This window comes from Gymnodraco acuticeps, unplaced genomic scaffold (assembly GCF_902827175.1).
Source record: "Gymnodraco acuticeps unplaced genomic scaffold, fGymAcu1.1, whole genome shotgun sequence".
In the NCBI taxonomy this organism is placed as follows: Eukaryota; Metazoa; Chordata; class Actinopteri; order Perciformes; family Bathydraconidae; genus Gymnodraco; species Gymnodraco acuticeps.
This window is the reverse complement of record NW_022990993.1, coordinates 137,501-165,000: the sequence shown is the minus strand read 5'-3', so window position 1 is coordinate 165,000 and position 27,500 is coordinate 137,501. Positions and strand designations below refer to the sequence as shown.

General features: G+C 44.8%; 1 protein-coding gene and 1 pseudogene across 1 annotated transcript in view; one reads left to right on the top strand and one right to left on the bottom strand.

The window, feature by feature from the left end:
- The window catches only part of LOC117559221, a 1,611-nt pseudogene extending 342 nt beyond the window's left edge, over positions 1–1,269 (bottom strand).
- Positions 1–8,377, top strand: part of LOC117559223 (olfactory receptor 51L1-like) — a 22,848-nt gene extending 14,471 nt beyond the window's left edge. The window contains exons 2-3 of the mRNA XM_034235903.1: positions 7,230–7,272; positions 7,416–8,377. Coding sequence (XP_034091794.1) covers positions 7,418–8,362 — 945 coding nt within the window. The 5' untranslated portion in view covers positions 7,230–7,272; positions 7,416–7,417 and the 3' untranslated portion in view covers positions 8,363–8,377. The remainder of the gene's footprint in view (positions 1–7,229; positions 7,273–7,415) is intronic.
- The last annotated feature ends 19,123 nt before the right edge of the window (positions 8,378–27,500 follow it).

The window sequence follows — 27,500 nt, the reverse complement described above, 5'->3', positions numbered from 1 at the left end:
TCTGCATTTGATGCAGTCTTTTGTGTGCGCAAACAAAAGTTTACAAACACCAACACAACACCAACAAAGAGTCAACAGCAACACAAAGCTGTTTGGCATTGGCAGAGAAGATCTGGCACATTATTCGTGGCGTGACCCACACACTCAGCTCTGCTTCTCATCCCACAAACGCTTGTTCCTCACAAATGTGGCTCCATTGAAAAGAGAAATAAACAGGCTTTCCAACGGTATGAAATGTAATGCCAAGAAGCATTGTGACAAACAAGTAGTCGTCTACCAAACACACATTTCCTGACTTGTTGTGCTTTGTTTAGTAACTCTTCGCCCAACCCAGGTAACATTAGTGTGATTTGATCCGACACAACAACAATTGAAGGTGTTTAGAGGTTTCTTTCACGTTCAGTCCGTATATGATTGGGTTGAAGACGGAGTGATAGGAAACTATTTGCAATAAGTCTCCTGGTGTATGTAAAAAGTATGAAGATAAGAGGCAGAAGGGACACATTTACCAACATGAACACTCCATATACAGAGAGAGCGCTCGAGCTCACACGCTGAAGATTGTAAATCGAATTGTTACAAAAATCCCCCTAATAGTAAAAAGGCAGAGTTTGCTATTAGAATAAAGAATGCATCCCACTGCAGTCTCACAAGTCGGCAGAAGCCAAGACAAAACCAGACAGACATCGACAGTTCTTTTCCTCACGATGGTTGAATAATGCAGAGGTTTACAGAGAGACACGTATCTGTCGCAGGCCATGGCTGCCAGCAGTGAACACTCTGAAAAGGTCAAAGTCATATTCATCACATTTTGAAACAGACGGGCTCGATAAGATATGATCTGTTTCTCTGATAAGAAGTCAATCAGAAGCCTGGGGTAAATATTGGTGCTATAAAGAACAGAGTCAATCAACAAAGCTGCAATGAACATGTACGTGGGGAGGCGTGTGGTGCAGTAGGGTAGAGCGTTGGTGTTGGGATCAGGGGGGCACAGGTTCAAACCCCACTGCAGTTAGCATGTCGTTGTGTCCCTGAGACCCTTCACTCCAAAGTGCTCCTGTGGGGATTGCCCTCAGTATTGAGTATGTGAGTCGCTTTGGAGAAAAGCGTCTAACAAGTGACCTGTGATGTAATGTACATAGGCTCATGGAGGCTTTTGTGAACAAGAATGATGCACACAATAGTGGAATTACTGCAGATGATCAGAACATAAACATACAGATATCTATATCTCTGCACTTCCACATGCCCATCAAAAGTGATGTCACATTGAATTGAGCATCCATCAGTAATGCAGGCAGATCATATGTTCACTCTCATGAACAATACCTGAACAGTCTCTCTTGCAGTAACATGCAAGCTGTGATGCAGAGTGCTAATGCTTCACACAAAGAGTGACAGACAGTGTCTGAGTCTGTGGGAGGGTTTTTATCTGACTGCTAACTCCTCTATGGATCTCATTAAACTCCATCAACACGTGAAGAGCTTCAGCAAACTGAATTGTACTGAATACAAAGGCAATGTTTGATGTAACGTGGATTGATCACGTTACTGTGAGAGTTAACTGAAAATGAGGTTAAATTGTTAACATAGGTTCAGGAGCATGGCCACGCCTAAAACTCCGCCTCGAACCACGGCCACCCCTATTTATATCCGGCAAAACTTCTGGCCACTGCTCGTCTCCATCCTTTCAAGGACTGACAGCCAGACCGTGATTCACGCCGCGCGTCGTCACGGTTCAAACAAGCTAAACGCTACCACGAGAACATTCAACTCACCATGGATCCCAAACTGCTGATCAACTCACCGGAGTCAGACGAAGATCTCTTCGACATCGGCTACCCGCCATCCACGTTTCAGCAGTTGGATCTTAGCCAAGCATCCGAACGGAGCCGCGTGCGCTCGGCAATCAGTGTCCCACACACCAGCCGCAACCGCTCCCACTCAAGCTCCCCCAACGAGACACCTCCAACTCCAGACAGGTCCCAGGCTTCGTCTACTCCGCCAGCGAGGGCAAACAACCGGGGCCACAACAGGCACAGCCAGCTCCAATCTCCCCACCAACGGCAGCCTGCCTCATTAGCAGCCCCCGGCCACTCGCAGCGGCGCACTCGACACGCCTCTCGGACGGAGCCGCGCTCCGAAACGGAGCCCGAACTCAGGAGGTGGACAGTCATTCAACTCCAACGTTTCCTGAAAGAAAACGGCATCCACTTTCACCGAAATGACAACAAGGCTAGACTGTTCAACCTCTACAAAGCCTACAGCAGCACAACGGCAAGAACAACGAGACACACAGCTCTTCCTGCTCCAGGGCCAACCACCTCCTCCACGGACACAGCCTGACTCACCAGCACCCCCTGGTGGGGGCCAAGTCGTATTGCCCTCTGTGCCTGCTCTCTATGTGTCTGACATGTCGCAGCTCATGTCAACCTTTCTCTCATCCCTGTGCTCACAGGCTTCACGAAATCCCCTTGCACATACATCCCTTCACCCCTTCTTCTTCTTCTCTACCTTCAGCAGTCCACAGCAACCCAGCTTCTGCTTACCTTCCTCCTTTAGCAGCTAACCCCGTAGCAACAGCGCCTCACCCAGTAACCCAAGGGGCCATGCTACATGCTAACCCATTAGCCGACTCTTACCCAGTACCTTCTTTCCCAACTGGTCTATCCTTTCCCCCCCCTCCCCCATCCCTACCCCATCCTCACTGTGCAACCAGCTACACTCTAGCCACAGCAACACCACCCATCCAGCCAGCCTCCTCAGTCTCTCGCCCTTCCCCCGTGTCCCCCGTCTTGCGCCAGCAGATTCTCCTAAGTAACTACGTAGACTTGGCTCAGCTACTACAGCCATCAATCATCGACACTAGCCGGCCCAGGGAAATGCAGACCAACTTCGGTTTAGTCCAGCTGCGAAATCCATCACCTCTGAGGTCTAAGGATTTAACCCCCGCAGAGTTCACCCTAGCTTTTTCCCTTTACCGCGACGTCATCTGCTCAGTCTATCCCACACCCAGAACCGAGTTGGACGACCTCCTCATAGAGCTCGACATGGCCTTACACTTCGGAGACTCAGGTTTTTACACCTACCACGTCCACTTTGCTAAACAAGCCGCAGGCCACATCAAGCAGTTCAACCAGGGAACATACTGGGGCGCTCTGGACTCCAAGCTTTACTGCCGCATCTTCGCAGCACGCGCATCCCTCTCTTGCCAATTATGCGGAGCCACCTCCCACCCGGCCTCAGCGTGCTCAGTCAGCGCCCCACCACCCGAGCCGCCCCGCTCACTCCCCTTTCCTTAAAGAGGCAACGCCTCAACCTTCAACCGCCTGTCACCTGCCGCACCCCCACCTCCCATTATTCCTAGGCCCGCAAACGAACGTTCACCAGCCAACGCCCCCGTTTCAAAGGGCGTCGACAGGCCAATCCTCTACCAGGGAGGCAGGATGGTGCGCAACAATTTCAATGACCTAGGCTGCTCTCTTTCTAGCTGCCGCCTCATGCACATCTGCTCTTTCTGCGGCGGCGCTCATACCAGGAGCACCTGCCCTCACAACCCAACTACACCAGCAGATTGACTAGCACGGCACCTCAGCACACCCGTCAAGATAAGCAACTTAGCTACCGCCTCAGTGAATCATCCAGATAGTTTGTTTACTTTCTCACCAATGGCTTCAACCATGGTTTCCCCCAGGCATAGCAATACTGCCTGACACATCTCACATCTGCCACAACCTTCAGTCCGCTTTAACAGAACCTCACACCTTCGACACCTTACTGGCCAAAGAAGTCAAAGAAGGATTCATGATAGGCCATTCGATAGTCCCCCCTTTCCAGTGTCCGCATCAGTCCAGTAGACATAGCTACTCGGAAATACTCCGGGAAAAGAGGCTCATAATAGACCTGTCTTCTCCACACGGCTCAGCCATCCCGAGCATTAACAGCGTCATTCCAAGCCCAGACTTTTCGATGCAATACGCAAACATCGACCACGCCATCACCCTCATCCGCTCAGCAGGCCGGGGAGCATGGCTCTCTAAGGCAGACATCACCAGTGCACTCAAGATCTTGCCTATTCACCCAGACTCCTGGCGTTTCTTTGGAGCGTACTGGAAGGGAGCCTATTACTTCTCAGTACGCCTCACATTCGGCTGCAGAAGCAGTCCAAAATCTTTGATTCCCTTTCAGAAGCTCTGTGCCGGATCTTGACAAACAACCACAGACTCCCCTATGTGCTCCATCTTCTTGACGACTTTCTCACTGTCACTCCACCATCCTCACCCCCCTGCCACGGGCTGAGCACACTCATACAAACATTTTTCAGACCTTGGCATTCCTCTGTCTGAAGAGAAAACCTCAGGGCCTACAACCTCCATTGAGTTTCTAGGCATCACCCTGGACTCAATGTCTTTCCAGGCTTCTCTACCCTCAGAGAAAGTACAGCGCATCACTCTCCTCTTGTCAAACTACTTATAGGCAGACAGATGCACGAAACGGCAGCTGTTAGCCCTCCACGGCAAACGACTCTCTCATATTCACACTCCGAAGGAGTAAAACGGATCAGCTGGGAATTTCTTCCCCCATCCACATCTTTACATTATATTACATTTAGCTGACGCTTTTATCCAAAGCGACTTACAATAAGTGCGTTCGACCAACAAATACAAACTTGAAGAAAACAGAATCATAAAGTACATCAGGCTTCATAGAGCTAAAACATTTCAAGTGCTACTCAACTGGCTTTAGATAAGCCAGTCCTTTATTAGTATATAAGTGCTTTGTTAGTAATTCTATCGCTCGAAGTGGAGTCGTGGAGAAAGAGATGATCTTCCGCCTGAACTCGTATCCCAGCCCATACGAGCCACTAATCAAATACCTCAGCGCAAGGTACGATGCACACGCAACGCCTCAACGCCCACTCTTTCTCACCGAAACAGGGAACGGCCACACGTTTCTGGTTCCAGAGACACTTCCACAACGTGTTGCTTATTTTGGGGATATGTTCAGAACATTATTCGAGCCATTCCTTCCGCAATGGTGCAGCGTCCACAGAAGCTTGTGTGTGTGTGTGTGTGTGTGTGTGTGTGTGTGTGTGTGTGTGTGTGTGTGTGTGTGTGTGTGTGTGTGTGTGTGTGTGTGTGTGTGTGTGTGTGTGTGTGTGTGTGTGTGTGTGTGTGTGTGTGTGTGTGTGTGTGTGTGTGTGTGTGTGTGTGTGTGTGTGTGTGTGTGTGTGTGTGTCAGACAAAGACGGTAAAACGTAATCCTTAATATGGATTTTGGATGTTTGAGTGGATTACAGAAAACATCATTAAGTCCCACTTTATTATTATTGATGTTAATTATTATAACGTGTTACATCATATTGTGTTGTATTACTCTGTATATTATATAACCATGTATTAAATTATCTTATCAAGTTGTTGTTAATGTGTTTGCTAACAGGCCAAAGTTTCTCTCCTTAATTATTCTGTGGACACGGCCAACACACACACACACACACACACACACACACACGCACACACACACACACACACACACACACACACACACACACACACACACACACACACACACACACACACACACACACACACACACACACACACACACACACACACACACACACACACACACAGGTGTTTGCCTCTCAGCAACATGATGCAACGTCTGCATCCTAGCAGCAGACCTATAGTGTCCAGCTTCTTCAGAGTGGATCATTACAGGCGGGGGGGCTTCCTCTCATCATGTCACAGCTCTCACTAACAAGCTGAGTCACATACACTGTTTTATTGGTAGTTCCCACATTGAATCTTTAAACGTAATTGTTGATGGTTGTTTCAGTTGTCTAACTATTGTCTTTAATAGTTGTCCTCATTATATTGAATGCTTTCAAGGTTATCGTGCTGATCTGAACACAAGTATAACATATGTAAATGTTCCTACACTTTCAGGCATGGAACCAGTAAGTCAATAATTATTCTGTATGAGTGTATTTCAATGTACTGATGTACTGAGAGTGTTGAATTCATTGAATATGTTATTCGTATGCAAGCTTATGCAAGCATTGATTAACATGGTGTATATGCTATGGATTATTCTCACTTACATTATCCTTCTATGTGATGATGCTATGCTGGCTGGGGCACGTTTAGCCTTTTTTTCAGGTCTTCCTCTCCTTCCTTTACCGGTTGGTCTTTGAATGCACCTCTCTTTTTGCTTTAGGTGCAAACACAAACATTTGAAATCTGAGTGAAATACTGTTTCAATAAGTGAGAGATGCCAGGATTGTGGTGCATGTAGTTTATGAGAAGGTCTTAGTTTGTGTACATCACTTCTTCGGTTACTTAGAATGTATAGTTACTATTGTCAGGTCCAGCTGTGAACGTTTGCCGTTCACATGCATGCAGGTTATTGTGGTTTTTAGTATTGTATGTGTTGAATTAGGACATGTTGCAGTTATATCCCGTCCTTTTATCCAGATACAGAAAGCCTGAGTAAGTCTGTGAACTCCTGTTTGAATAACTGAGACAGGCCAGAGCTTTGCTGCATGTAGTGTATGTGGAGGTGAGATATTCCCAGCACAATATTGTCCCGTACAACCATAGGAGATTTTACAATTCACATGCATGCATGCAGGCTGATTTTGTATTCATATTAATATATGAATATTGAGTGACATACGTTGTTTTATTGTTAGTACCTGGACACAGGTAGATAATCATACTGTATACATGTGTATACTGCTTCTGCATGCAAGTATTCGGGCACATATATGTATTTAACATAAGGAAAGAATATATTCTCACTTATATTTGACTTACTTCAAATGAGATGATATTGATTATTGTCTGCTTGTGACCTTTCCTTAAGTCTTGCTTCTCCTTTCTATAACTCTTGTTCTTTCTATGAATGTGTTCTCTGTTCAGGCCGACTTGCTAACATGAAGGAGGCAATGTGTACGAGTGTGAAATAATGTTTAAATCAATGCGAATTACCATCTTGGTGGTTCATGTCGTTTATGAGACTTTTTTCCTGCCCTTCATTTGTGTGCTTCTCTTCTCCAGCTACCTGAAGCTAAATTCAATATTGTCAAGTGCAAGTGTTAGGAAGGTTGTAATTCACATGCACGCAGGCTTATTGTGTGTTTGCATTACTGTTGGTGTTGAATTACGACATTTTCCTTTGAACATTTCCCTTATTGTGCATTTGTATTCCCCCTTCCTTCGCAGATATAGAGAGCCTGAATAAGTCTGTGAACTACTGTATGTGGAGGTGAGATTTTCCCAGATGTTATATTTAACATGGTCACATAGAACTGTTGGAGATTGCATGCAGGCTGAATTTGTATTCATATCTGAAATGTAGCTAACAGCATCTCATTAACAGTTCCTGTATTGTTCCTCTCTTTGGAGCAGACATGAAGAGCAACAGCAGCCTGAACCCTCCCTACTTTCAGTTGACTCTGTTTGCAGACTTTGGGCCCCTCAGATACCTGTTCTTCATCTTGTGTCTGTTCATCTATGTGACTATAGTCTCTGCTAACATGGTCATTATTCTGGCAGTGTTCCTGCAGAAGTCTCTGCATCAGCCCATGTATATTTTCATCAGCTGTCTGTGTGTAAACTCTCTGTATGGCTCAGCTGGATTCTTCCCCAGGTTCCTGCAGGACATCGTCTCTGACTCTCATTTGGTCTCACGTCCACTATGCTTTATTCAGGTGTATGTTATTTACACCTATGCTTCCTATGAGCTGACCATCCTCACCGTAATGGCCTACGATAGGTTCATTGCTATCTGTCAGCCCTTACACTACCACAGTAAAATGACCTTCAAATGGGTGCAGGTTCTTGTGCTCGTTGCTGTTTTATACCCAGTGTTTACGATGGGCTTCATTCTCTATCTTACTGTTAAATTACCGCTGTGTGGAAACAAACTGAACCGGATTTTCTGCTCTAACTGGCCTGTGGTGCAGCTCTCCTGTGTGGACACCACTCTGAACAACATAGCTGGTCAGTGTTTCGTGGTGACGACCATCTTCATCCCCATATTCTTTGTCCTGTACACATATCTACGGATTCTGCTGGTCTGCAGCAGGAGATCGTCTGAATTCAGAGGAAAGGCGTTACAAACCTGCCTGCCTCACATCATCTCCTTTATGACCTACTCCATCTCTCTCTTCCTCGAGGTGTCTTTGAGTCGATTAGAGGCTGGTCAACTGAATCCAAGCATCACAGTTATTTTGTCTTTAGCGTATCTGATCATTCCCCCCCTCAATAACCCCATCGTGTATGGCCTGGGTCTGCCTCAAATCAAAGGAGTCGTGTTGAGATTTCTGAAGAAGGGTCCTGCTGCTGAAATATAAAAGGAATATGTTGACCATGTTAGATTGTGTTTCCTATCATAATTATTTAAAGGGATACATGATTAGATAGAGATCAACATAAAGCACAACAACAATATTGTATATGATTGATTTAGCTTGAATTTCCCTCAAATGTTAAAATATCACTATTCTGTTAAATGTAATAGATTTAAAGTTAGAGCACATATTATGTTCTGCCTCTTCATGCATATTTAAGGTCAATATTAAAATGTATTTTTTTAACATATCCTCATAAAAAGTAGATTTGACAGGAATTCAGGTTTACTGTATGTTAGGCATTGTGATGTTACACCACTTACTGTTGTTATTGTGTTTTAATATTTTGTTGTGAAGCATTCACCCTTTGTTACTATAATGAAAATGTAATGATGATGTAATATATTCAATAAACAACAGTCTACAGCCAAGTGAGTCCCTGCTTTTTCACCTTCACTTAAAGGAAATGCTATTGTTAGCCATTTGGAACATGTTTAACCTTGAAGCATGCTAACATTAGCTAATTATCAGTGCAGCTGAGGATTATGGGAATTAATAATCTATCAAGCTTTCTATGTTTGGCCCCCTGCCTTAACTTTAATGTTATACGTACAGTAAATTACAAAGGTCGGCAGTTTTTTGTCCAAAACGTTTGCCTTGGTGAACTAATTTTGCAAGAACATATTTTGTGAAATGTTAGTAAGATTGGTCACTTTCCATGCAGGTTTAGTGTGAATGTGCTGTTTTGAAAAGAAAGTGGTTTGCATTAACATTTGTAATGTATCTATGATAGAAGTAGAATAAACACTAAATAACCAAATATAATATCACAAAAAGCGGGCCTGAAACCTGACATTCACTTTTAGGACCAAACTGACAGTTTTTCTTGTGGTCTTGGGTCAAAATGTTTATTTTCAAAAATATATTACCTTCCACGAAATTACATATGGAAACTTTCAGGGATTGTCACTAACAGCTGGCTTACTCTCGATCAGTGCTTCTCAAACGTTTTCATACCAAGGAAGGACCACTTAACCAATAAAAAAACACTCGCGGACCACCTAACTCCACAAATATCCAAAACCACATCGTTTTTTAGAAATCGCCTGAAAATGGTACAAACAAGTGGCCACATGTGTGATGAAGGTGTTTATCTGGGCTATATCATGCAATCGAAAGTTAAACTTAAGCTCGCTCCATTGCGGAGATATTCCCGCGAGAGTGCGGAAAACTTTAATTAATTAATTAATTTCAAATGTGAAATGTTACCAATATACTCACGGACCATTAGAGGGCGCTCACGGACCACCAGTGGTCCGCAGACCACACTTTGAGAAGCACTGCTCTAGATACACTGCACTTTTCAACAGCTCACCTATGGCTGGCAGATGACCATCACCAGTGCTCCAACCACATATACAACCCGATGGGCCCAAGCCCGTGCTACAAACGAAATATATACAAATGTACAGTATTTAAAAAAAACCTGAGCCGGCAGGCCAGCCAGACGCTCTCTTCGGCCTCTGTAAGCTTAGGCGCAATACGCTACCTAGAGCTTCACTGGCCCCGCAAGACGCTAAGGCCAGTGATCACAGGGGTTCAAGGAGCCGCTCAAGCTAGCCTGCTGGACGCGAGGCCAACTGACAGGTTCAAGTGGCACCCCCACACAGGCCACTCACAGCCGGGTTACCTGTTGGGAAACCATAGACAATATCTAGCGCTGGCTAGCACGCAAAACCAACTCCCCAAAGGGAGCGGATGAAGCCTTCTCGCCGCAGGCCCAAGGACCGCGTCCATGCACCTGGTGAAGGTGCGAGTGGGCCAGCGAGATCCCAAAGGGGAGGACACCGAATTCGAAGATCTTGTCCTTGCAGAACCGTAGGAATCGCCTGTGACCCTCCCAGATAGGAATCTGAAAGTAGGCGTCCCTGAGGTCTATGGTGGCAAACCTATCGCTTGCCTGGATTGCCTGCCTCACCCTGGGAATTGTCAAATGTTTAACTTCAGGGGCCGGAGAAACCGGTTGAGGCCACTGAGGACCAGGATTGGTCTTAGTCTCCCATCCTTTTTGGGGACGAGGAAATAGCGGGAATAGAACTCAGCCCGCCGATCCCCTGGCAATACCTCCCTGACTGCACCTTTCGCTAGGAGGGTGGAAACCTCCACCCGTGACGCCTCTGTGTGCCGCGGGTCCGTCACTGACGAAACCGTCGCTGATCTCGCCATAGGGGGAAGTCCGAGCAAACTGAAGCCGGTAACCCTGGGTCATGGTTGAGACCACCCAGTGGTCCGTGCTCAGAGCTGTCCAAACCATGCAACGGGCTTGTCACGATTCTTATGTCATGTCACGGTTTTAGTTTTGTGTCTGGTAATGGGTTTTGTTTTGTTGTTCTTTTCTCCCTGTGTTTTCCTCCCTGTCGTTAGTTTCCCTGGTGTGTCTGATTGTCTGATTGTGTTCACCTGTTGCCCTTGTGTTTCTGCCTCCCCTGCCCGGCTGTTTCTCGTCTCGTGATTACCCCTCCCTGTATTTAGTCTTGTCTCTTCCTGTGTTCCCCTGTCGGTTCATTGTTTGTCTTTCATGTCTCCCTTTATGTTGGTCACAGTCACCTTTTGTCAGGAGGAAGGCTGCGGCTGCCGGGAACCATGGCCCCGAGCTCTGCCACCACGCCGACCTGTCTGTCTTCGCCTGCTCCGCCTAGAGTCTTCCAAGTAGTTCCTCAGGTCCTCAGGGCGTTGCCTAGGGTATACAGCTTGAGCGGTTGATGACCTACACCCACCCCGGCAGCGGCCAAATGTACGGGAGATCTCCCGAGCACAACAGCGGGCCTCCTGAGCTTGTTGCAGCAGGACACTGGCCACCTGGCCAAACATGGCTGATGGCTCTACCGGCAGTTTCATAAGACAAGCTCGGTCCTCCTGCTGCAGCCTGGACTGAAAGAATGAAAAGAAGCTCGTCTCTGCGAGTCACAAGACAGGAGCTGATTGGTGGTCCTGCTTTACATTCACAGAGGGCCCGCTATAGTAAAACAACGAGAGAGTAATGTCAAGTGACAGTACAATTGACCAATCATATCTTCCCTCGAAATGGGTGGGCTTTATTATCGCAGACTTTATGACAAGTTCCGGCCCGCTGTGCTGCCAAGTTTATGCATGTGTTATAACACGGGTCAAGCTAGGCGGAAGTAGCTAATTAGCATACGTTCATTCACGATGGCTCATGTCAGTGATAGTGATGACATCGTTGCAAAACTACCAACCGAGTCATTTTCAAGAATGAGTTACACTGATAAATTGGAGTTAATTACCAAAGGGCGAGCAACACCACGGCTTAACTTAATCATTTTTTTAAAAACGGTTCGAGAGGCATTTTAATATCGACAATTACGCCAGATACAACTGGATGACCGGATCAACCAGGGAACCAAAGCTTTACTGCTGGGATTGCTTGCTTTTTGGAGCGGACAGTGGGTCATGGTCAGAGATGGATATTCTGATTTAGGAAGTTTATCCAAATCAGCACATCGCCATCAGAATGCTTCAGGTCACCTCAGAGCTACTATTCGCCTTAAAACATTTGGGGACACCAGGATAGAGCTCCAGCTGGATGAGCAACAATGCCGGGATGTCATCGCTCATAATGAAAAGGTGAAGAGGAACCGAGGAATTTTGAAACGCCTCATAAATTGTGTGGTGTACTTGGGCAAGCAGGAGTTGCCATTCCGAGGTCACGATGAGAGTGTAACTTCATCAAACAAGGGGAATTACATAGAGTTGCTGAATTTAGTGGCAGAATATGACAGCGACCTGCACACACACCTCGCCACATCAACACTCTTTACCGGCACGTCTTCGAGGATTCAGAATGACCTGATCAGCGCTGTTGCTTGTTGTTTTCAAAGCCCTAAATGGGCTGGCTCCGGCCTATGTAGCCGAACTCCTCCATCGCTACACCCCAGCCAGAGCCTTAAGGTCGGCTGACCAGCTGCTGCTGATAGTACCCAAGACCAGGCTAAAAACCAGAGGGCACCGAGCATTCGCAGCAGCGGGCCCTAGGCTCTGGAACACTCTGCCCCTCAACGTGAGGTCGGCCCAGACATTAGGGTTTTTTAAATCAACACTTAAAACTCACTTCTTCTCTCTGGCCTTCTAGCCTTTTCCTATCAAGCTCCACTTTTGTGGAATCAGCTTCCAGTTTGTGTTCGGGCGGCCGACAGCCTATCCGTTTTAAGAGTACGCTTAAGACCTTCCTTTTGATAAAGCTTATAGTTGATAACATGACCTAATGAGAGTGCTTTGACGCAGATACGCTGTGCCTCTTCACCTACATTTTGGTTCTTGCTCTTTCACTTAAATCCTAAAAACTTGGATCTTATATTTAAAACTAAGGTTATTACTACTCTTTCTATTTTTTCTTTATCCAAAACCTTTTCCCTCCATGACTCCAGGTTTTATTGGAGGGAAACAGGTTTGCAGAGGGGGCCTTATTCAATGCAGGGGAGTGTTATGCCGTAGTCACAGCGTACCTCCTTATCTCTCACCAATTCCAACTAAGGCCCCAGTGGGGACCTTGCTTCCTGCGTGTGCCTGTCTGTGTATTTGCATGTTCCGATTAACCGAGCCTCCCCCAAATTTTCTTTTTCTTTTGTGTCTATATCTACGCCGGGATCCGGAGTCGAGGCTGATCCTCTTGCTGTGGTCCTGTGCCCTGGATCCTCTATCCTGAGTTCTGGATTAAGTCGTGGACTTCGGGTCGTGGCTGAACCTGTCACTGTGGTCCTGCCTGGGTCTCGTCATGCTACTTCCCTGATGGCTCCCACAGGATTGTTGACATCCCCGTGGATTCATCTTCTTATTAATGACACATGCATTTCCTAACATTTGGTCTACCTACGCTGTAAAATGTATTATCTTTTCGATTTACACACGGCATCTATTTCACGTCTGTCCGTCCTGGGAGAGGGATCCCTCCTCTGTTGCTCTCCCTGAGGTTTCTCCCATTTGTTCCCTTTAAACTGTGGGGTTTTCTCCGGAAGTTTTTCCTTGTACGATGTGAGGGTCTAAGGACAGAGGGTGTCGTTTTCTCATACTGATATTCTGCACAAATTGTGCTGTTGTATTTACTGTATAGTATCCTTACTGTAAGGCAATTATTATATGTACAGCACTTTGGCTCGACCAAAAATCGTTTTAAAAATGTGCTATATAAATAAAACCTGATTTGATTCGATTAATAACGGATAGCATGAAAAAGGAGCTGAGGAAGGCACCTTTTGTGGCGGTCATGTTGGATGAAAGAACAGACCTTAGCAACGTGGCGCAGATGTCATGTGCTTCGATATGTCACTGAAGATGGGATAAAAGAGCGTTTTTTCAAGTACGAAGATGTGACAGAGGACAAACGAGCAGAGGCCATAGCTACACAGCTGCTGGAGTTCCTGAGGGAGAGTGGCTGTATTGAAAAAGTGGTCGCGCAGTGCTACGATGGAGTAGCTGTTATGGCCTCTGGATTGAATGGGGTGCCCAATTGGACAGACCAAATTGTACCCTTATCTTTTGTCAACGAAAACTATGACGAAAACATTTCGTCAACAACCTTTTTTACATGACTAAGACGAGATGATGACGAGCTAAAAATAGATTCTTGATAACGAAAACTTTGACGAAATGTATTTTTAGTTTTCGTTGACGAGACGGGACTAAGGTGTTAATGGTGGACTATCGGACATTCAAAATGCAGGGTATTTCCCCCCAATTGTCCGTCTTGTCCGTCAAAATGCATCTTACGTTTCTAATTTGCCATATCATTATTTCCGCTCTCTTGACTCCAGAAGAGCGATCTCCCTGTGTCTCTCTGTGTGCGGGGGGCGGGGCCCAACAGACACGCTGCAGCGGCACACAGAGATCTGCCAGGGACGGAGCATTCAGAAGTATAGAGACACTCTACAAGGCTCGATGTAGACAAAGCTCGTTTTCCATTAGTGTTTTCGCGTTAGCGCGTTGACACGAGTAGAGTAGTCTGTCCAAACAGCCGGCCAAAAGGCGTCATATTCAGTCGGAGAAATGCACAATTTTCGACATCCTTAACTCGTAGCTCTGTTGCCCCAATTACGAGTAACGTTATCACATCAGGTGTGCAGAGGTGGGAGAAGTACTCAGATCTTGTAGTTAAGTAAAAAAATACCATAGTGTAGGAAGAGTTCCTCAAGTAAAAGTATGATCATCATAATATAGTGAAAGTAGCCACAGTAAAAGTAGTCGTTGTGCAGATTGGTCCACTTCAAAATAATATGATATGTTTTATAATGATTGATCATTAAAGTGTTCTCAAAGCTGGTAAAGGTGCAGCTAGTTTGAATGACTTTGTATACTGCAGGGTAGCTTGTGAATTTACTCCAGGTGGAACTAGAGTCTGATTTAACACTTGATTATATTTCACATCATTCATCCACATCTGTGAAGTAACTAAAGGTATTAAATACATGTAGTGGAGTAGAAGTACACCATTTACATATGAACTGTAGTGGAGTAGACGTACACAGTAGCAAAACATTTAAATACTCCAGTAAAGTACAAGTACCTCAACATTTTACTCAAGTACAGTACAATGTTTTAACATAATTATATATATTTCATTTATTTCACATTTAAATAAAGCAATTAATTCGGTTAACAATTTGTTAGTTTTCCCCTTTAAAAAATAACAAAAAGTAAATACAAGAATACCGTTAAAGTACCGGGTCGATAAGCAGTATCGATAAGACTAGTAGTACCGTAGAAAACCTTAACGATGCCCATCCCTAGATATTACACAAGTCAAGTGTTAAGAGAGTGAAATATTGCTTTACGAATTTCAACACTTGATGCTGTCCCATTGATTCCAATGTCAGAAACCTGTATTTGCCCAACTGAATTGGTTAAAAGTTGACTAAAATGTAATTTTTCATCGACTAAAACTAGACTAAAACGTTTTGAGTTTTCGTCGACTAAAACTAGGCTAAAACTATGAAGGATATAAATGACTAAAACGTGACTAAAACTAATAACCATTTCTGTCTAAAGACTAAGACTAAATCAAAAACAGCTGCCAAAATAAAAAGTAAAAAAAGTAAACTTTTGAGAGAACCAGGCAAAAGGGGTGAAAATGTAAAAATAGTGTCCGAAAATAGTGCCTCATGAGGCGGGAAGAGTCCCCTGTCAACTCCCCTTACATTCCTCCAGAGGCACATTTGTCAGTCAACTTTTGTGAGAACCAGACCAGTCTTGAGGCACAAAATAAGGCCGACCCAAAGTGCATGGTGAGCGGACACTTCACCTCCGTGTTTGCAGACAGCCGTTTTTTTTCTGAGTGCACCCAAAAACCGGGTTTCCGATTTCGTAGTCCAAAATGTATGGATGAATATTTTTGACGGAGAAGGGGAAATGAAGCCTTGGACACGTTTCCCCTTCTCCGTTGCAACTTACAACGGAGAAGGGGGGAAAAGGGCCAAAGCCAAAGGGTTGAGCTTTTTCGGGCCCCTTCTTCGTTGGTGGCACTTAGTCATTTTTTCGACCATTTTTTTTCGACTTCATTTTTTATTATTTTAAGATATAATTAACCGTTTTCTTCACTTTTTTCTTCTTTCCACGGTGGGTGCGCCTGGCAGGCCGCCTATGAGCACCCAAACTCGGCCTGGAACCTCCAGGATTTGTGGGCTAAGCTCCATAAACTGACAAAATCACCCAGAAATGTCACTTTCCTAGCCCAATACAAATACATTTAAATAGCAAAACGTACAATTTTGATCCGAATTACCCGGCGGTGGATTTATATAGCCCCATGATAGTGATTAACCTGTTAAGCACTGAGCCTGTTTTTCAGGTCTCTGGCTCAAAAATGACATTCCCAGAACAAATGACCATATCTTCCCTTCTACGAGGGTTACATTAATAATATTTTTTCTCAAAGTAATGATAAACCTGTGAGTTGGATGTAGAAAAGTCAGAATCAATATAGATGTTTTTTATTTGAAAGAAAATTCAGATTGAACGTAAAATTATAGTGTCCGTCCAAAAATTCTTTTTTACTTCTAGAAATTCTATTGGCTCTAACGGTCAGAAAGAGATGTCAATCACCAACATTGACCAATGGGTTCCAGAGAAACGGTAAAACACCCATTTCCACCCAAATCACCTCAGAGGTGGAGTTTTTTTTGCTAAACCTCTCTCAAAAAGGTCAAATGTCACTTGTTTTGCGTTAATCTTCATACAGGGTACTTATTATATGTAGTACTTTGGAATCCGAAAGCTTTTAGTCTACCTTACCATCATCCAAGGGTAGTTTTCACTATAAATAAAAAATTATTTTTGGACGGACACTATAATTTACAGTTTTTTTTACGTTCAATCTGAATCTTCTTTAAAATAAAAAACATCTATATTGATTCTGACTTTTCTACATCCAACTCACAGGTTTATTATTACTTTGAGAACAAAGATTATTAATTTAACCCTTTTAGAAGGGAAGATATGGTCATTTGTTCTGGGAATGTCATGTTCGAGCCTGAGACCTGAAAAACAGGCTCAGGGCTTAACAGGTTAGCATAAATCATAACACCCCCTCCCTTACCTTGATTACGATCTAGTCTCCGGCACCAAGGCCTCAGAACACATCACCCCCATCCTCATCCAACTCCACTGGCTCCCGGTTCAATCCCGTATCAACTTCAAAAACCTACTGCTCACTTACAAAGCCCTACATAACCTGCCCCCCCCCCTATCTGGCTGACCTTCTTCAGGAGTACACCTCCTTTCGCTCCCTACACTCCTCCTCTGCTGGTCTGCTAACCGCCCCCACCCCACGCCTCGTCACCATGGGTGCTCGGGCTTTTAGCTGCACTGCTCCCAGACTCTGGAACTCCCTCCCCCCGCACATCCGACAGTCAGACACAAACACCATATTCAAATCCCAATTAAAAACCCACCTGTTCAAATCTGCCTACTCGCTGTCGTGCTCCCATTATATGTTTCATTTGTGTCCACTTGACTGTCTCCTCCATGATTTCCTGTTTGTGTTTTTATCATGTTCTGTGGCCTATTAGCGTTTTCTTTCTTTTTTAACAAATTGTACGGTGTCCTTGGGTGTCATGAAAGGCGCCTAAAATAAAATGTATTATTATTATTAGTCTATAAATGTTATATCCTGGGATATTAACAATATCCGACGGAATTGAAGGGTTTAGCCAGGTTTCAGAAAGGCATAAATAATCAAGGTTTGAGTTTGTTAATAATTGCTCCAGTTGTTCAATTTTTGACGTCATACTTCTGATATTTAAGTGTCCACCGAAAATGCCCTTAGGTTTGACATTTGAGTCCCATAACACTTTTGCATGATTTACAGTTTGAAACATTTTGGTGTCATGTTGTTTTGTCTTCATATCGCTGCAAATAGCGTTTTCTTTCTTTTTTAACAAATTGTACGGTGTCCTTGGGTGTCATGAAAGGCGCCTAAAATAAAATGTATTATTAGTCTATAAATGTTATATCCTGGGATATTAACAATATCCGACGGAATTGAAGGGTTTAGCCAGGTTTCAGAAAGGCATAAATAATCAAGGTCCCCATAGAGTCCAGTAGAGGGCTGAGCCTGTGAGAGATATTACTAAAAACATCCCATAAGAAAAGACTACCGTTCCCACTCTTCTGTAAACCCCATATGTCTGTTAGAGAGTAGATTACTAAAGTGTGGCTTTGCTTTTCCAGCTGGCCTTCTATAGTTGATGGAAGAATGAAAGAGCCTGCAGTCAGTGGGTAAGATCACTGATCTGTTTCCCCAGTGAGAGAAACACCTCTCTGTGTTTCATACAATACTGCTGAACCAGCAGAGACCCCTTACTGACCTGAGAGTCTCCAGTCTGCAGTCTGGACTCTCCAGAAGATCTCTCAGCAGCTTCTCTCCTGAATCCTGCAGAGCGCTGCTGCCTCTCAGGTCCAGATCTCTCAGATGAGAGGGGTTGGACTTCAGAGCTGAGGCCAGAGCAGAACAGCTGATCTCTGACAACCTGCAGTTAACCAGTCTGAATAAAGAAAACATGATGAGGATAAACATCAGTTTATAATCAGATGTTACTCAACATTGAAATGAATGGGAACACAAACATCTGTCTTCTTCAGAAAGGCAACTTTATCCTGTAAAACTAATATTACTTCAGATGAACTTTATTCAGACGTTATGGTTTACTAAATATTAAAAACATAGATTTACTTTGAACAACTAACATCTATGACAGTTCCTTTAAGAATCAGTCAACATTTATCTCTGCAGTTCTTACTTTAGTACCTACAAATGAAAGTATGAATAAAAGAACATTTACAACTTAATGGATGTAAGTTAATTATGTGGAAGAATCAGGCCTACATACAAAATTGAAAATATCAAGAAGATACTGTAGTGATCTCCACAATAAAACAATTTAGTGCAGGACGTCCAAAGACATTAACAGGAGGATGTAGAAAACAGACCAACTAATAAGGCTTTATCTAAACATTAAAGATTACTTTTGAATAAGAAAAAAAACGTTGGGGTTATCCACAGATAAATATGAAGTCTGACAAAGTACTTAACGTCCAATATATTGCATAGTTTATTTTGGCACTTGACAATCACCTTCCCTGAATTTGACTCAGGTGTAACTAAAGTCTGATTTAAGGGTTGTTTATATTTCACATCATTAAAGCACGTTATTGAATTTCATTATTTGTATTATCAGATATTAATAGGATCTCTATAAAGTATATTCATTATTTGTTATTCTCTACTAATAGTTAATTAGAGACTGTATATAATGACTATTTTGCACATCCCTTTCAAGATTTCAAGATTTTCTAAGGTTTATTGACATATCATATACACAAACGGTGTAGTTATGCACTGAATGAAAAACTTGGGTCGCAGGTTCCTCAACAGTGCATTACAAGACATCTATCAATATGTGTGTACCTCCAGCAATGTTAACTATGTTGAAGCACTTATTTTAACTGATATTATACATATGTATTATACTCTTATAAGATGTATGTAGATAGTATAAGAAATGTGCAGAATAGGACAGTTTAATGGTGGAGGTATACACACATATTGATAGATGTCTTGTAATGCACTGTTGAGGAACCTGCGACCCAAGTTTTTCATCTCCGACCTTGTCAGGTATTGAACATTCAATAAATAAAGAACACAGAATTATTCAATATAAAACACAGAATTTGTGTGATTATACTAAATGATTTACAAATAAACACCACTGCATATTTACAACTGTTACACATGCTGATGTAACGCAAATGTTTCCAACTTGGGATCAATAAAGTATATCTTATCTTAAGCTGATCGATGGCTACTGCCATATTTGCAAATGTTGCCTCTGAACCTTGACAAGTGCATGTTTCAGGCTTATCAATTAACAACATGAGGGGTCACAGACATAAGACCAGCTGTTAAATAAAGCTCTTCTGACCTTAGCTGTCATGTGGGTATATATTAATGCTGCCCATTATGGGCACAAGCCATTTTCACCCATTTATTAATTATATGTTTGAAATTTGAGTGTTTCCTATCCCCTAAACCTCCAGGGATGTACACAGTTTAATACTGGCAACTTCTTATTATGGGAAATACGAAAATGTCTTTTAAAACTACAATTCCCAGTAGAGACGTGCCATAGAGAACATGTTGCGAAACACACAATAGCCAGCATGTGTAGTTCTGGGGACGGGGTGGGGGAGGGGGGGAAGCGGTGGACCCGTTCAAATCCAGTTTTGGACAGTCTACCGTGGTTCCATCACATTTCAAGTGCTGTTCGACGCTCGGCGTAACCCTCTGAGCACACTCAAACATCCAATCACAGAGCTTGAGGACTATCATGGGATTTGTCAAGCGAAGCGGAGAGAATACTTTCTTCCGGGTGTAATATTCTCTAAAGCAAATGAGCTGCTCCGACCCTCGGTCCTGACGGACTCCAACTTGTGTTTATTAATCAAACAAATAAATAAACACAAGGATAATTATGTGTTATTGTTGAGTAAATGGAGAATTGCACAGGGGAAAATAACGTAGATCTATGGCACAATTTTAGATGCGGATTTTGTTAAACTAATACGTTTGCGCTGTGGACCAACACTATACATTGACGGGGAAGGGGGTAGCAATAAAGATAACACCATTAAACAGTTACACAACATAACAGAAATAATATCGATAGCAGCGTCCCTAGCAACCACCTTGGTAACAATGAAAACGTTGAATGGACACAATTTCCTGAAGTAATCTTCCTAATAACTAGCAAACTAAAGATCATGTACATCCACTGCACACATAATCTGAAATAACAACTCATATTTCTCGCATCAAATGACATCAAAACGCATTTTAATGGCCAAACTAAGCTTAAAATAGGCCTTTTCCACCGAGAATAAAACGAATGTCGGCCATGTTTGTTTTTTATGCAGGGAGAAATTTGAAGATCACGTGACATAGACGCCAGCCATTGAAAATGAATGGTGAAAAAAACGTAGGGATCTTACAATTTCAGAGGCGTTTTTGTAGAAATACTACGTCCTACGTTGTGGACCAACGTAGTTATTACACGTTTTTTTGTGAGACTGGGTTGTTATATCTCTCACAGGCTCCGCCCTCTACTGGAGTCTATGGGTACTCCCGTGTATCCTATCCGTGCACGCATTCCTTCACTGACGGCCCGTCCACACTACAGCGTCGACAGCGTCGACAGCTTCAATCTGCCCATTCACTTTGAATGGGGTGACGTCACGTTGCCTCGCTTTTTTGCCGAACTGAATTGTGGGTAGCATAGCGGTCCGTCTCCGCCGGAGACGCCGGAGTAGCCAGCGCCAGCCAATCAAATCCCGTTTCGGAAAATCTGACAGCTCAAGCCGTAGCCAATCAAACCGCGTCTAAGCTGGGAGAGATATCCCGCCGTTCATTTCTATATTTCAAAAAAAGATGGAGGAGAAACTAATTATCGCCATAGCAAATCACCCGGTTTTGTATGACCAGACCCTCTTCACCTACCCGGATAAAAACCGGAGGAACCAGGCATGTAGGGAGGTGGCAGAGACAGTGGGTGAAACTGGTAGGTTTTCGCCTGTTTGGGGAGTTTATATATATATATTGCTCCCATAAAATCCCCGGGCGTTTTTGCTTTGTATGTCGGGGGCGGGAGATTCATGTGATTGGTTGTTGGTCGCGTTGCTTGAATAAAATCCCCAAGCTTCAGACACGCCCAGCTCCAAGCTTTTTTTGAAGCTGTAGTGTGGACGCTCCGTGAGACTTTCATAGACGTAGCCGGCCCCTGTGCGGGCCTACCTGAATGCGCGCGCACCTCACTGCATAAGAGGCGGCCTCGCCCCCTCACTGCTATCCTTTTCTCTTCAGCGAAGCAGCATTAAGTAACTGAGTGAAGAGAGACAGACAAAGACAATCTTTTTCAAGAAACCTACGGACAATGGACTCACCTGTTGAGCGCCCCTGTCCTTCGTGTCCGGGCTCCATCGAAGGTGACGACCCCCATGCCCGGTGTATATGCCCGGTGTATCGAGTGTCTGGGGTACGACCACGCGGCGGCTAACCTGGCTCCAACCGCAGTCTGCAGCGCCTGTCGATTGATTCCTTGCTCCAGCCGCCATCAGAGGTTGGCGCTGTTCGAGGGGTGCTACGTCTCGCCGGTGGAGGACCCAGAGCTCGAGGTGGTGGAGATGGAGGACCTCGAGCAGGGAGTGCTTCTTCGCCATCCCAGAGCCGCCGCAACGAAGGGGTACCGGGTGGGGAGCACCATCCTCCAGTATTGGACTGACGGTGGGAGGAAGCGTCTCGGCGGAGAAGAGGGGATTTCTCCGGCCAGGACGCGGGGTCGAATCCCGCCTCCTCCCTGCTTGACCCTTTGGTTGCAATGGCATCTTTCTCAAATAAGAAAAGATAAATTGTATTCCAGTTTGAGTGTCTCTTTTTCCACACACCCACACAGCCACGTAATGTTGACAGTAAGTTTCCCCACTCGCTGCCCAGGTTGTAACTCCAGTAAAGGAGGCAGCTAGTGTGCAGAGGGTGAGAGTGATAAACCGCGCTATGCGGGAACAGGGACATTATGGCCGGCGTAGCAGGGTTGGGAAACAATTAACGCCAAGTGTAAGAACTCCGCTTGATGTTTTTTCACTGTTTGGGTGAAAACATCAGGGTGGAGCACGCGCTCCCACAGGAGTGCGCCGCAGCGCGTTCAAGGACCTCAGTGGCGAGTCGGCCCTTTTCTGTGTCGACCTCCCATGGGCAGAGCTTTCCTTCACGGGGAGTTCTGCGGCGGGACGGGTCGCTAGAGAGTACCGCAGCTTTATTGCTGGGGCCCCACAGCTGATTGCACATCCCCTAACACAGTGTTATTGGAATGGAAATGCAGCTGCGTGTTAACGGAGTGGATGGACAGGACGCTGAGACTGAGTTATTCACTCCAGTTTTGGCTCCTCCGTTCACAGGCAAAAGAGAGGGGGGGGGCATTATTCCCTGTACTTCCTGGTGCCCAAAAAGAATTCAGGCCCAGTCTGAATCTCCACATTGCACACAGAAAATTCCAGATGTTAACTATAAAACAGTTACTGGGACTGGTGCAGCCAGGCGATTGGTTTACAACCATCGACCTGAGGGACGCTAACTTTCATGTCGAGATTGCTCCGAAACACAGAAAGTATTTGCGTTTTGCCTGGGGAAAGGGTTAGGTGCAGGGTCGGCGTCATTTGCGGGCCATGCCCCCCCAAATGAGTCACTGTGCCCCCCCAACGCAGGGTGGGCAAGCCTTATTGCCACTTTGCCGTTTTTTTTTTTTAATCATATAAGTGAAAACGTTTCCACTAAAGGTTTTTTGTGTGAAATACATCAGAAATAAAGAATACAAATATAAAACACAGCCTGAGGTGTGCTCACTGCTGCTCTCTGATTGGTGTGTTGCTTGACCAATGACCCCCGACCTTTGTTTTGTTATCATTACGTGGCTGTGTGTTTAGATGAAAGCCCAGTGGCGATCTGTTCATCTGTTACACTGATTATACAGCAAAGCCATCGAAAATAATATGATATACAGTACAAGTAGCCTACTTCTGGGTCTCTGTGTTTCATTCAAGCTCGGCTCTGTGTGTGGCTAGCTATGCTAATGGTATAAAGAGCTGTTTCTACACCAAGGTGGAGGAGAGTCCTCTCCTGTCAGACTGAGAGGATCGTATAACCTCAGCTCAGTGAGGTAAGGACTCTCTCAGTGTTTAGATAGTTCACTTTAGTGTAAGTTATCTCAGTGGGTCTCAAACGGTTTGGTCACCATTTATGTAAACAAGTATTTGCGAGGAACACATGTATATGATCATTATAGTTATTAAAAAATAAGAGAATAAATGAAAAATGGGTATGAAATACTATAGGACAGTAACACAAGAATACAGTTTAAAAGGGAAGTGATTAGTAAAATATCCATAAAGAAAAAGTAAATCTGTGTACAGTTCTGTTTCATATGGGTGCTGCTGAGAGATAGGCTAACCAATGGTGGCCCACTAGGCAGCTTGCATTCCACGCCCGGCTCCAAGCCAGCGAGCCGGGCTTCTTACCCATTTAAAGTTTGAGAATAGGTTGAGATCGTTTCGGCCCCAAGACCTCTAATCATTCGCTTTACCAGATAAAACTGCAAGACTCTGAGCGCCAGCTATCCTGAGGGAAACTTCGGAGGGAACCAGCTACTAGATGGTTCGATTAGTCTTTCGCCCCTATACCCAGGTCGGACGACCGATTTGCACGTCAGGCCTGCTACGGGCCTCCACCATAGGTTCCTCTGGCTTCGCCCTGCCCAGGCATAGTTCACCATCTTTCGGGTCCTATCGCACGCGCTCACGCTCCACCTCCCCGACAGTGCGGGTGAGACGGGCCGGTGGTGCGCCCGGCCCCAAGGGGCCGGGATCCCACCTCAGCCGGCGCGCGCCGGCCCTCACTTTCATTGCGCCACGGGGTTTTGAATGCACCCTCTGACTCGCGTGCGTTAGACTCCTTGGTCCGTGTTTCAAGACGGGTCGGGTGGGTTGCCGACATCGCCGCAGACCCTTGACGCCTTTTACGTGAGCCGATCCCCGCTGTGACGGCACGACGCGGTCGGAGCGCACTGAGGACAGTCCGACCCGGTTGACAGTCGCACCGGGAACAGGGGGCCCCGTCCATCCCCCCAAGGGGGAGAGAGGGCGCAGCGAGCACTTAGTCCACGGCCCCGGGAAGCGGCGAGGTCCGGGCGGAGGGCGCTGTAAATCACGCGGCCGAAGCCGCGAGCCACCTTCGCCCCGAGCCTTTCCAGGCCGACCCAGAGCCGGTCGCGGCGCACTGCCGCGGAGGAAATGCGCCCGGCGGGGGCCAGCCAGCACCGGGGAGAAGTCCCACGAGGAGATCCTCCCACACCGAGCGGCCGACCCTGACCCGCCGAGTTGAATCCCCCGGGCGAACTGCGCGGACCCCACCCGTTTACCTCTCAACGGTTTCACGCCCTCTTGAACTCTCTCTTCAAAGTTATTTTCAACTTTCCCTTAAGGTACTTGTCGACTATCGGTCTCGTGCCGGTATTTAGCAGAGGTGTGGACTCGAGTCACATGACTTGGACTCGAGTCAGACTCGAGTCACACATTTTATGACTTGAGACTCGACTTGACAACATCACAAAAGACTTGCGACTCGACTTGGACTTGAACACCAATGACTCGGGACTTGACTTGGACTTGAGCCTTCTGACTTGAGGTGACTTGCTACTTTAATTCAGAGGTCTCCAACACGCCGATCGCGAGCTGCCGCTAGAAGAGCAGACTCCCGTCGGGGAGAGCAGAATCTTCAGCCGCTCCTACTCTTGCTGAGAATCCTTGCAGGCAGGGGCGGGTCTTTATTTAGGGGCCACCATGCGGCCAATCATATGCGAGGACACACTAGGATCATACCATTATGTGAAAGAAGGGTGGGGGGCACAACATGTGTAGTGGTACAGGCCAGCTGCACAGAGCGACGGGGAGACGGGGAGCCGGATTTAAATGCAAGCGCGTCGGAAAAAGTCAAGAAATGAGCGAAAACCGAAAAAAGAAGCAGCATCTGGCTGCTTTTCAATGATATTGGAGAAAGCAAAGCTGAGTGCAGGATTTGTAAAATGAAAATAACCTTCAGAGCAGGGTTTTTTTTTGGTAACCACTCAGGATTTATTGTCAGAGGTGGGAGAAGTTCAGACAATTAAAAAAAGTTACAATCAGGGTTCCCGCGGGGTCATAACAAGTCTTAAAAAGGTCTTAAATATGATTCAGAAGGTCTTAAAAATTATCGGATTTGAAAGGTACTTCTATGTTGCGATAGCGTCTAAATGTGTTTTGGGGGAAATGTCCGGGCTGCAAAGTAACCACTGCGGTAATAGCCTTTCAGTTCCCCCCAACAATTTGTATTGAATTAAATCAACATGGAACCAGTAATCACTAACTTTGTTTCCCCCGGCCCCTTATTGGAGAACACCCAGCTAGTAACCTAGCAACCAAGCTTCAGCTCATGTAGCCTATCTTCGAATCTACTTACAAATAAATATGGGGAAGTGTAAGTTCAACCGTATTTGGTTGGAAAACATCTAATTTAGTGCTTGGTTGAAACCAGTGGAGGGAACGTGTTTGAAGCCCGCTGCACCTTTTGCAAAATAAATTAGCGTTTGTTTTGCTAATGTAGCGTTAGCTAGTGCAGCAGCAGCTAATGTAGCGTTAGCTAGTGCAGCGTTAGCTAGTGCAGCACCAGCTAATGCAGCGTTAGCTGGTGGAGCGTTAGCTAGTGGAGCAGCTCCCGCAACAACACCGGGGGACCTCCGGGCGAAGTTTGGGTCTACGTCAACCCTAAAAGCGGAGGTGCTGTAGACGCTAAATACCGCAGCTAAACACCAATCATACAACAGCAACGATGAAATAGTGTAGCCAAGGCAGCAGAGCTCTGAATATAGCTCTTGTCACTCTCTCTCAGAGACACACACACACACACACACACACACACACACACACACACACACACACACACACACACACACACACACACACACACACACACACACACTAGGGCTGCTCGATTATGGCAATAATCAAGATTATGTTGGTCAATAATTAATATCACGATTATTAAATATGATTATTCATTGACTTTGAAAACATCCATTTATTGAACTTTAAAACAAATAATAATTTGAACAGTATATGTTTAACTGTTGATTACCCTGAACGTATAATTCAACTGAAAAACCAATACAAAAATTAATTAAATAAATGATACATTACTAAAACAACCTAGCAAAGCAAAATAATCGTTTTTTCCGATTATGTTGTTTTCGTAATTGTGGCAGGCCAAAATCGTAATTGCGATTAAAATATGATTAATTGCACAGCCCTAACACACACACACACACACACACACACACACACACACACACTCAAGCACAAACACACACTTTTTGTCTAACACGCTAACACAGTTCTGTACTGTTACGCTGTTGTGTTGTCATTGTTCTTATGTTGAACATGAATACATTTACTTTGTAAGTGATTATGGGACGTATTTCTTCTTTATATACATTTTCCTTCATACTTTATTGCCGTTAATTAGGTCTTAAATTCTATTCAAAGTGGTCTTAAAAAGGTGTTAAAAAGTCTTAAATTTGAGTTGGCGAAACCTGCAGGAACCCTGTACAATAAAAAGTCCTGCATTCAAAATGTTACAAGTAAAAGTACAAAAGTATTAGCATCAAAATATACTTAAAGTACCACCTGCAGAGGGATCTAGATGCAGGTGTTCTCTTCCCCATAGAGACCGCCTCGCTGCACATTATCCCTTGCATAAAGATAGATTGTGGGTCCCTTACAACATGTTGTACACAGTAGAAATAAACATTCTGGTTACCTCAACATCAGGGATCTTATACATTAAACTCCTTCTAAATCAAACCGTCACGGTAGCCTTACCTTACTGATCCCTCTTAAATTAGAAAAACACATGTTACTTTACCAGCAGAGAGAAAATTGATTATTAAATTATTAATGTGACTAATAAAGAGCAATTTGATTATTAAGTATTATTCTG